The sequence below is a fragment of the Oryctolagus cuniculus genome, chromosome 2, assembly GCF_964237555.1.
Source record: "Oryctolagus cuniculus chromosome 2, mOryCun1.1, whole genome shotgun sequence".
Taxonomy (NCBI): domain Eukaryota; kingdom Metazoa; phylum Chordata; class Mammalia; order Lagomorpha; family Leporidae; genus Oryctolagus; species Oryctolagus cuniculus.
Genome location: NC_091433.1, coordinates 158,880,643 through 158,892,367, shown reverse-complemented (window position 1 = coordinate 158,892,367; position 11,725 = coordinate 158,880,643). Strand labels below are relative to the sequence as shown.

The 11,725-nt window shown below is 45.9% G+C and overlaps 1 protein-coding gene across 1 annotated transcript in view; it reads right to left on the bottom strand.

The window, feature by feature from the left end:
- Positions 1-3,505: 3,505 nt before the first annotated feature.
- LRPPRC (leucine rich pentatricopeptide repeat containing) overlaps positions 3,506-11,725 on the bottom strand; it is a 110,183-nt gene continuing 101,963 nt past the window's right edge. The window contains exons 35-38 of the mRNA XM_008254465.4: positions 9,442-9,516; positions 7,619-7,703; positions 4,861-5,003; positions 3,506-3,859 (exon numbers count right to left, since the gene is read on the bottom strand). Coding sequence (XP_008252687.2) covers positions 3,803-3,859; positions 4,861-5,003; positions 7,619-7,703; positions 9,442-9,516 — 360 coding nt within the window. The 3' untranslated portion in view covers positions 3,506-3,802. The remainder of the gene's footprint in view (positions 3,860-4,860; positions 5,004-7,618; positions 7,704-9,441; positions 9,517-11,725) is intronic.

The following is an 11,725-nucleotide window of genomic DNA, read 5'->3' as shown; positions in this document are numbered from 1 at the left end:
TGCGACACACGGCAGCCACAAAACCCACGGGAGCTGCTTCTCACAGTCACTGAGCCTGAGCACAGGCGGGAGCGAGAGCCGGTCCTGAGAGCTCGCTCTGCTCAAGTGGCTGTGGGAGCCCGGAAGGGGCAGACAAGTCATCAGATGGTGGCTTTGGTGAGCACTCAGAAACATGGATGAAGAGACCCAGGACCCTCTGTGCAGACAGCAACCCACAGAGACCTAAAACGCGAAGCTGACGTCACACGACACCCATGATGGACTCGCAGTCACTCAGGGGTCAACTTATCACATGCCATGACATGGGAATGTTACCAACCTCGTCCCTCAGGGACCTCAACACCTGCTCGTCCTTAAGACAGGTAAGCAGTGACTTCACGGGTTCCCCATAAGCCTCATATAAACTTAAGACACTTAAGAAGGGAATTCTGGCCACACCAGAGGTCACCACGTACTTTAAAATCCTAACACTGAGGGCCGGCACCGTGGCTCAATAGGCTAATCCTCCGCCTAGCGGCGCCGGCACACTGGGTTCTAGTCCCGGTCGGGGTGCCGGATTCTGTCCCAGTTGCTCCTCTTCCAGGCCAGCTCTCTGCTGTGGCCAGGGAGTGCAGTGGAGGATGGCCCAGGTGCTTGGGCCCTGCACCCCATGGGAGACCAGGAGAAGCACCTGGCTCCTGCCTTTGGATCACTGTGGCGGCCATTGGAGGGTGAACCAATGGCAAAAAGGAAGACCTTTCTCTGTCTCTCTGTCCACTCTGCCTGTAAAAAAAAAAAAGACTTCCTAAAAAAAAAAAATCCTAACACTGAAACACAGGTGTTGCACTGTGGGTTACACTGCTGCTTACAACGCTGGCATCCCATATCGGACCACTGGTTCCTGCTGTCTCTGATCCAGCTTCCTGCTAATGTGCCCAGGCCACCCACATGGGAGACACAGGTGGAGTTCCTTGTTTCATGGCTTCGGCCTGGCTCATCTAGGGGAATAAGCCAGAAGATGGAAGAATGAGATTTCTCTCTGCCTCTCCCTTTCCCAAATAAAGTTTTAAAAAAATAAATGACATTATAAGAGCAGGGCAAGCATTTGGTGCAGGGGCTGACTGCCCCTTGGGACGCCCACATTCTGTACTGCGGTCCCTGTGTGTGAATCCTGATTCTGCTTCTCAGCCAGTCCAGCTTCCTGTTAACACGCATCCACAGCATCACACAAGTACTTGGGTCTTGGCTTTGGTCTGGCCCAGCCCTGGCTGTTGTGGGCATCTGGGGAGTAACCAGCATATGGAGGACGCGCCTGTTGCTCTTTCTCAGCCTTTCAAATAAAATGAAAATTAAAAACAAAAATTTAAATATGGACTCCACTGTTGAGTCCTAGCTGCCCCACTGCCAATCCAGCTCTCTGATAATGTACATGCCTGGGAAAGCAGCAGGGGATGGCCCAAGTGCGTGGGCTCCTGCACCCACATCGAGACCTGGATGAAGCTCATGGCTCAGCCCTGGCTGTTGTGGCCACTTTGGAGAGGTGGAGTGGGGTGAAGCGGATAAAAGCTCTGTCTCTCCCTGTTTCTGTAACTCTTTCAGAAAACAACAACAAAAAAGGCAGCCCAGTTAACTGAGGTATACTTTATTCAAAGCATTTCACATTTGTATTAGGTTCAAATGTATTAGCATACAATTACATATAAAATACTACACCTTCCAGAAGTTTACAGTGACAGTTTTACTCTGAAGAATTAGTTTTATGCTTATAATTTGAGTCTAGTAAATTGAGCTGCATTATTTTGTTTATATTGCTAATGTTTTCAATTTAGCTATTACCTATTTAGAAAGCATTTAAACTCACAACATACACTTTCACTTTAAACATTTACATTCAAAAGGGGAACCCATACAGTGCTAAGGATATTTGACCAGTCAGTCCCTTGTGAACAATTTGCTTCGTGCCCCATCTGCAGTTCGGATCGCTAGATGGGGGTTTTGAACAATTTCTTCACTGCAGTCACCTTTCTCAGAGTCATAAGCAAGCAGTCACTTCATGCAAATCAGATTTTTTACTTTCTGCTTTCCCTAAATTGACTGGCAAATTCAGGTTATGCCCCAAGGTTATGCCTCACTTCAAGGGTTGATTTTAATGAACATCAATAAAACTTAGCTCAACTAATTTGTGGTTAGCATGACTGCAAAAAATAAGGCTGGCTTCAGTGCAATCACTAGTGACAGGTGAACGGGAGGGAGGCTCCCCGTGAGTCAGACAGTAGTGAAACCTGTACAGGTGTGGGGCTGGGTTATGTCCCCTAGAGACTCAGCACTGGCCAAGGCACCTGCCTCCTCAGGTCGAACTCTGAAACAGTGGAAGTAAAGGCATGGCTAGAGCCATGACGACATGCACTTGTCTTCTGCCAGCGAGCCTCCCCTCGCCCTCTCTCTGAGGCAGGCACTGGATGGAGGAGGGCTGGTCCTTAACACAAGGTCAAAAGCACAGAGGAAAAGGTCCACCTACCTGCCCAAGGCAAAGTCGTCCCTTAACTTAGGAGCCAAGTCCATACTGAACCACAGAAGCTGGTCACCAGATTCAAATTGACAAGGAACACCCACAGTGGGGGGGTAATCCTCAAATAAAATACCTTCAATATTTTTCAAAATTAACTATCTCACCCCACCTTTATAAACTGCCTTGATTTCCCATCCTAAACCTTATTAATGTACTTATGCTATAGATATTAAAAGGCACAAGAGCCAGCATGAAGGTAAATTTTAATCTATAAAAGTGAACACAAACCAGCAGCTCACACCCTTTCATACATGGAATCACATATTTACAGGATACAAGCATAATGTCCCAAGCCTGGGGTAGGTGTACCTTGTGCTAACAGAGTCCTGGAAACAAATGAGGACCTGGGTTGGTGCTGTGGTGCAGCCAGTAAAGCTGCCACCTGTGACAGCAGCGCCCGGTGTCGGAGTCCTAGTTTGAGTCTCTTACTCTGCTTCTGATCCAGCTCCCTGCTAATGGCATCTGGAGAGGCAGTGGAAGGTGGCTCAAGTGTTTGGGTCTCTGGCACCCATGTGGAAGAACAGGATGGAGTTCCCGGCTTCTAGCTTTGGCCTGGCCCAGCCTGGGCTGTTGCGGCCATTTGGGGAGTGAAGCAGTGGATCTCTCTCTCTCTCTCTCTCTCTCTCTCTCTGCCTTTCAGATAAAGAGATAAAAGTTTTTAAAAAATGAGAGGACATGACCAAGACTCTGACACTTCATAGGTGCCCCTGGAAAAAGGGAGGGAATGAACATGTGCTGAACGTGTGCGTCGGGAGCTGGCCGAGGGCAGGTGATGGCGACAGTGACTGGACTCTGCTGCTTGCTGGAAAACAACACATGCTAGATTTGGTGATTTACAAAACTGGAAAGTTATCCAGGACTTCACGCACACAGAATTATAGAATATCAAACAGTGGGAAGCTAAATATTGTTTCTCTAGCTCCAAAATTTTTCAGATAAACAATACAAACAAGCAAGTTTGAAAGGAATAACATTTTAATGAAAATAACAAATGAAACAGAGCAGGAAAACTGATGGCATTAGCCGGAAGAACCCTGAAGAGTTACAGCTTCACACAGAGGAGCCGTAAAGAAACGACACAGACGTATTATGACTCAATGGACACAAAATCAGCAGTAAGATGCTCAACGTTCGCATTTTACAAATGAAAGTATGTAGAAAAGTAATTTTTCACTTTATTGTTTCTAGTACATTTTACAAATAACATTTAGTCCAGAATCATGAACACACATGCAGCAAAGTGCCTTCTTAATCTCACAAGGGCTTCTCTTTTGATTCCTTTAGCTGATTTGCATAGAATTCGAAGCTTTCCTGTTAATAAGGAAAAAAAAGGCAGAGAAGAGGGAAGTTAGAGAAAGAGTTCACAGCAAGAGGTAACGTCAGGGGCTGGCACTGTGGCGTAGTGGGTAAAGCTGCTGCCTGCAGTGCCGGCATCCCATATGGATACCAGTTCGAGTCCTAACTGCTCCACTTCTGATTCAGCTCTCTGCTGTGGCCTAGGAAAGCAGTGGAAGATGGCCCAAGTCTTTGGGCCACTGCCCAGGAGGAAGCTCCTGGCTTCAAACTGGCCGTTGTGGCCCTTTGGGGCGTAAACTAGCAGATGGAAGACCTCTCTCTCTCTCTCTGCCTCTGTCTCTCAAATAAATAAACAAATCTTAAAAAAAAAAAAAAAGGGGGTAACAGTATAAAATCTAAAAAAATTATAAAGCAAACTGGTAGTTAAGACTGCTGGTCCTGCGGCCAATGCCACCCCCAAGCTTTGGCACAGTCTTCTGTTTCATGAAGTCACAAGTTCAAGGGCCCCAAAAGCAGAGCAGAAGCCTCTGCTGTGTGCATGTGTGCACGTGGGTACGGAAGGTCAAGGTGTTTGAAATAATCCAGGTGCAGTGACTTTCGATTCAATGAACAAAAAGGAATTCTGCATGTGTGATTTCTCTTACTGAAAGCAAACCAAATTTCCCAGATGAAGAAATCCAAGAAACCCAATTCATCTAAAACGAACAAGTAATTAACAGGGGTATATGTTTGGCTACTGAAGTCCAGGCCATCAAAGCCTGTTTCAAGTTGAAACAAGGTGAGAACTGCCCCAAGGACACCGGAGAAATTCCCTCCTCCAGCTGGAGGTCTGCCACGGCCTTGCCCACTGCCTCGCCCCGAGGGCCCTGTCTCCCAGAGCCTCGGCCACCCCCCAGGGCTCCACGCACAGGCCTAATCCTTGCGTAATTAAGTATTCAACTTATGTTCTTACGCATTGCTCGGAGGCCCGTGTCAATCTGCAGAGGTATTTTCTCCCGTAATTAAGAAATACTCACAGGGGGCTCCGGGAAGGGGACTGACTCTCCAGCGCCCTTCAGCAAAACCGCGTAGCGCTTCAGAAACAGGTCGTTCAGTTTTGTCTTCTTTGCAGTCAAATGTTCGTACAGTGCTTTAGCAGACGCGACGTCTTTGTCCAGGACTGAGGAAAGTTACAGAAGAAGGTGTTAGCCACAGGCAGAGACCACCTTTTCCCCAAAACTCTCAGCTGCTCAGGGGCGGCTGGGTCCCTCTACCCCACGGCATGTGACTAAGTAACGACCTGCGGCAAGAAGTCCTATTCAGAATCTCCACCACCCGCTCGGCGCCAGTCACGGTGGAGGCGAGGGGAGAGGCCAGGTGTGGCCACACTCAACTGTCTGCAGAAGAGCGTTGAGTGGCACTGCGTGCCCAAGGTATCCCGCGGAGAGTCAGTGACCACACCGCCGCCCCTGGTTATAAAGTAATCAGCACACGCCATTCAAGCCCCTGCTTACAATCCACACTTTGAATTCAAGAAAACCCAGCCTGCTGTGGTGAGGGGCATGGGAATGATGTAGAAGCCTGCATATCTGCACCTATCAAGATTAACAGCTAAACGTCCACAAAGACTTCAATATATTTTCCTATTTTCAAATAAGCAAATTCGGAGAACATAAGTAGCTATGATGACAAAGCAAAGCTCTAACCAGTCAGAATCATACTGCACTAGAACGACACGGGCCTAGCAGCTATGACGAGCTGGCCCTTGCCTTGTGGCTGATTGGCCAAGTTTTGAAATATTTATTTATTTGAAAGGCAGAGAGATAGACCAAGAAGATCTTCCATCTGCTGGTTCACTCTCCAAATGCCTGCAACAGCTGGGGCTGGGCCAGGCTGAAGCCCAGGAACCCCATGCAGGTCTCCCATGTGGGTAGCAGGGACCCAAGAACTTGGGCCATCATCTGCTACCTCACAAGGTATGCAGTAGCAGGGAGCTTGACAGGAAGCGGAACAGGTGGGACTTGAACCAGTGCTCTGATGTGGGATGCCATAACCCACTGTGCAACACTGCTGGCTCCCGGGGACTTTGTATGAAGAGTGTTAACATCTAAGGAACTCTACCATGAAGCCAGGGTGCACCTGCAGGACCGTGGTGAGAAGCTGAACAATCAGTTCACAACAGCTCTCCCCCACAAAGGGAACTCATCATAACACAGATCTTTGCAGTCTGGATAATGTCCATTTCCTTGGTATACATCTCTGCTCCTCTCTCTAAGGGGCCAAGAATTGCTTCCCTCCTACCATCAGGGGCTCAAGCTCCATCTTCTAGGAAGCTGTGCTGAAAATTCTGTAGCTCCACTTTCTCTCCTTCCTTGACTCCTGCCCTCTGCCCCACGCTGGGTCACCTCATTTGGCAGTCAGGCACATGAATTTTAAGCATTTGACATCATTTCATGCTAGTAGTTACTGGAAATTTGATAAGGTTTTTGACTATAGTTGGAATTTGAAGAACAGTATATTTCCCTCATAAGGGAGGCAAAATGGAGAACCAATTGACTCATTGATGACTGAGTCTGTTTTCATGCCAAAAATAAAATTAGCAAAGCAATTCTTTCCATACTCCAGGCCCTCAGTGAGCACATCAGTGAGTGGAAGTGGGATGGGTGATTGTGATCACTCAGCAAACCTCACCCTGGCTCCCTGACTCAATGCCATTCCTAGCAGTCAGGAAGTTCGACTGGGACTTCATAATTAAGGGGTCTGTTAGGTCAAAGGTGTAGGTAGGAGCGGAGGAACTGAGGGAGCAAGAAGATAAATCAAGGGCCTGGTGCTGTGGCTTAGTAGGCTAAGCCTGCAGTGCTGGCATCCCATCCCATATGGGTGCTGGTTTGAGACCCAGCTGTCCACTTCTGATCCAGCTCCCTAATATGGTCTGAGAAAGCAATGGAAAATGGTCTAAGTGCTTGGGACCCTGTACCTGCATGAGAGACCCAGAAGAAGCTCCTGGCCTCAAAATGGCTCAACTCCGGCTGTTGCAGCCATTTGGGGAGTGAACCAGTGGATGGAAGACCTTTCTTTCTGTGTCTCCCTCTGTCTGTAACTCTGCCTCTCAAAGAAATAAAATAAAATCTTAAAAAACAAAAAACCCAAGACAACAAATCAAGTGATAGTCTCAAACATTAACCTACTTCACACTACGCACCAGGTACAGGATCATGGAAGACCTGAATTGGTTTCTACTTTTTTTTAAAAAATATTTATTTATTTATTTTATTTGAAAGCCACAGTTAGAGAAAAAGAGTGATCTTCCTCAAATAGTCACAAGAGTTGGGACTGGGCCAGACCAAAGCCAGGAGCCTTGAACTCCATCCAGGTCTCCTGTGAGGGTAGAAGGGCCATCTCTGCTTTCCCAGGCTCACTGGCAGGGAGCTGAATCGGCAGCAGGGCAGCCAGGAGTTAAACCGGTGCTCACACGGGATGTGAGTGTCCCAGGCAGGGGCTTAACCTGCTGTACCACACACCGGGCCCCCAAACTGGTCTCTAACACATAAATGTAAGTGGAGGTCCAGCTCCTTCAAGGAGCCTGGGATCCTACAACATGTAATATCGTATTTTTCTTAAATATAGTTTTAAAACATACACTCTAGAACTATGTGAATTACTTATATCATAAGTAGCTATCTGATATTTAATCTGGTATTTAGATTACTGCTCTCAGTTGAAGAGTACAACTTAGTTGACTATACCACAAGAATTTAAATCACTTAAATAATAGAGTCAGAATAAAATTATTACCGTAGCTTTTCATGGCAGAAGTGTATGCTTCTTCCTTTTCAGTTAATTCAGGAATCAATTCTAACAAAGACTTCAGAGTTGGTGCCTAGGAAATTAAATAGAGGCAACATTATCACTAGTTCAAAATAGTAAAATAGAACTGATGTATCAGTACTGTATCAGAAAATCCTGACGATAATTATCACAGATCTATTTAATTCAATGGCCTTTTCTTCTGCATATTTTAGTGTTGATTTTGATTCAGTAATTTACTGCCAAAACCAACCAGCAGCTTTCAAAAGTGATGCAATTCTACTTAAAATTCTGTGACTACTTTCCTAAAATATCTAAATACAATAGGATCTATCTAAACACAGTATTTCCTAAACATCTAAAGATTGTTTCTTTGTCGGCCGGCAGGCCATTACCAAGAAGGTACAAAATCTCGAGGGCGGAGGAGATCTGGACTTCAGGTGTCAACATCTTTGACGAATGAGAAGAATTCAAACATTCCGCCGTAAATGCCACCCGTGTGCTATTTAGAGCGAGCATTTTCAGATCTCACTGAAATCGTTACTTGACTGCTTCCAAGGGCTTGCAGACACGCTCCAGTTTTGTCTCCTGTAATCAACAACCGCTGAGTCTTTCCACACACACTCCGCTCCTGCTGGAGAGATCACCGGCCGACTTTATAGCCTCGCACGTGCCGTTCCCATCTCACAGAGAGCCTCCAAAGCTGGCTTCACTGTCCTCTCTCAAGGAGCGGGACGCCGAAACTGGCGTCTGAAACATCCCAGCTTCCTGTTTATGGTGGTCATTCAGTCTACTCCCAGGCTTGCATCTCTCCTGGACAGCTTGCATTTAAAGCCTGCTGGGCGGAAGGTTCCGAGTGGGCGTATTACTGTACATCGCTGTACTGAGCCGTCTCCTGAGAAAGGCAGGAGCCTGGCACAGTCCCACACGTGGCTGGGCAAGTGCTTTTTAGATCTCTCATGCTTTTTAACTACAGAGTTTAAAAAATAGCCTCTTTGAAAACAAAACAAAAACAAACAAGTATTAATATTTCCTAAAAGTTGTTTGTTGTGAATAAATACATGTGAGGCTTTTAAAAAAAACTGCAATTAATTATTTTAAAAAGCATGTATGGAGGAACAGGGAGCGTGTGGAAATCAGGGAAAACTAAACCTCCTGGCCTGGAAGCAACCTCTATGTTTCACAGCAAACATCACTGGCACCCACTCAGGAACCTGAAAACACCCAAGTAAACTATGATGCTGGTGCTCACTAGGTAAAATCAGATCTAAAATAAATGTTTGGAATAGGCTGTTATCTGTGTTTTAGACATCAAAAACAGGACTTGGCTCTGTTACACACATGAGCCTATATGAATGAGAACGTTAACTTGGGATGTTAACTGGTATGTTTTAAAACCAAAGAGCCCATCTACCTGGTGGCCGAGACCTGATAAACGGTCTAAAGGAGCCACTGGAAGGGACAGACATCTGCAGGAGCAAGGCTCCTTCGGCAGGGCCTCCGCACCATCAAATGTACCAGAGTGGCCTACGCTTCCACTTCTGAGGGCCCTTTCTTGGGGCTCTTGGTGCACACTTAGACGAAAAGAAAATTCACTCCATGAGCTTCCTTTTTGTTTCCTTCTAGTCCAACGAAGGAGCTAGAACTCACTCTCAGCTACATTCTACAAAAAGCAGGCGGTACTGACGAGCAAAGTCTTCAATCTCATTAGTGCTTTAGATAAAGCCTGGAACCACCAAGCTCTTACGTTAATCCATGGAGCAAGAGTGGCTGACAGCATCACTGATTTGATAACAAGGAGAGCACAGTACCTTTCCCGGTTTCTGAGAGCTCCTAATACAGAACACCAACAAAATTGGGGTTTGTTCGGCAATTGCACCACATCTCTAAAAATTAAAACACAACACAGCAAGTGAGCATTTCTGATAAACAAGCAGATCAGGGTGAATATTCCCAATTAAGGAAGCGCACAATAATGCACCAGTGTATCATTGGCAACAGGAAGGCCTGACAGTCAACCATGTTTTTTGAAGGGGAGGAAGGAAGAAAACAAGTGTGAGCTATGCCAAGCTTTGGGGGTGCTGCCGTTGGCACTGCAAGTACAAAGTTTGTTTAAAAAGAAAAGGGAAAAATTAAACTAATGCTTCAACAACCACAGAATAAGGTTTAGGACTGCAAAGAAAGAGGAAAAAAGAAACACGATTCCTCTCCAATTATACTGCCAAGCATTCACAAGTGAGCTGGGGATCATAAGGTTAATTATACATTTAATAAGGTGTCAGGGAGATAACTGCTCGTTTCTTTATAAAAATTAAAATGTACAAAGCAAGTTCTCTTTAAAGTATAATTACCTACACTTATGCATACAAAAGGACTGATTTCAATCTCTCTATTTTATAAAAGGCTTTCATTGCAACAGACAGCCAGTGCTTGAGAAAGAGACAAAAGTTAAACTCAAAAAAAAAGTTTACATGACAGACCAGATAAATCAAGTGTCTACCCAACCTGAGATGCTATAGTAAAATCAAATATGGCAAGACAATATTTTAGTTTACATTCATCACAGATGTCACTCTCCTAAGTTCCTAAAAGCACATTGCTCTCTCAAGGCTTTAAGACACTGTCAATACTAAAACGAAGGTATAAAAGCACTTTTGGGGACACACAGCACATTTACATTATAAACTGATGTTTTCGACATCTGTGAATAAAGTATTCTTTACTACGGCAAGAATCAGCTTTTACTGTCTGACAAGCAGGTAGAGGATGGGTAAAGTGCTGCTCATCAGGAACCTCCGTCTGGTAGAGAAAAGCACAAGGAAAGGCTGCGGCTCAGGCCTCAACTCAGAGCTGTGCCCAAGAGCCCTTGGGTAGGGCCGCCGTGGGCGCCGTAGCTGGAAGGGGCAGGCAAGAGCCCCAGCGCTCGCACCCAGCGCTGAAGAGCTGGCGAACGGAGCACAAGGGCCGCTGTCAAAGGAGTGTGTTAAAATACACAGCGCACAGCGACCGCGTATGATTACACAGTTAGGCACCTGCTCCCCTCCTGGCTGCTGAGACACGCGTGCACGAAGATAAAGCTAAGAGTTCATTTCTTTCGAAATAGAATGTTCACCACTGAAAGCAGCAATGCGAAGATTCCTGCAGTCCCTGCCTACCAGATACTGCCTTTTATCCTTTAAGGAAAAATAAAGGCGGGGGGCGGGGGGGAGGGAGTAGACAAACCAAGCCAAACAAAAAAAACCCCTAATAAACCTGAATCTCTGTTCAGAAACAAATGAAAAACCTTAGAAGCAGGGCCAACTTACAGTTTTTTATAAAACTGTTAATGCTGAGAAAAGTCTTTTTAAAATGGTATGGGTTTCTTGTCAAATCTGATGTGCTTTAAGGATCCAAACAGAAGCTCCAGCAAAGGGGTACAGTCTTACCTTCCCAATCTCCCACTTACGGTCTTGCGCAGCTGGTAGACATGTGAGTGAATATAATACTATTTACTATCCGAAATTGGCCCCAGGCCTCAATTTGACACAGGGAGTCTACACAAACACAGCCGTGGGCGGGATCGCGGTGGCTGTTTGACTGCCACCTGCTGGGAAGGGCCCCCAGCAGCGCCTGTTTGTGTACACTGCCAGTGGCAGCTCCGCTCACCCACCGTTCCCTCGCACTCGGCGCACGCAGCTTTATATTTAGTGCTGTTAAAATGGCATGAATGCGCTTGTCTCCCTCCCTGAAGATTGCTAATTTAACTGAGAGTGCGGGCCACAGAGACCTGCATTTGTCATTTAATGTGTCTGTGACACACAAGTGAATGGAAAGCAAATTCAACTCTTAATAAATCTTGAATAAGGCGCTGAGAATGTTTGAGTATTCAAGTGAGGAGCTGTACTTGAAAAGCAAACATTTCCTACTTTTTGTTTGCAAACTGTGTTGCCATGGTGATGCACAGTATTTAGAGCATTAGAGAAATTAAAGTAGGAAATCAAAGGAATTGTTGTTTTACATTACCTATCTGCACGGACACATTTGTCTTTAAATCACTTCAATGAGACCCGTCTTCCTCGGCCCCCACCCCTGGTTAATTATGAGGACATTTCTAGT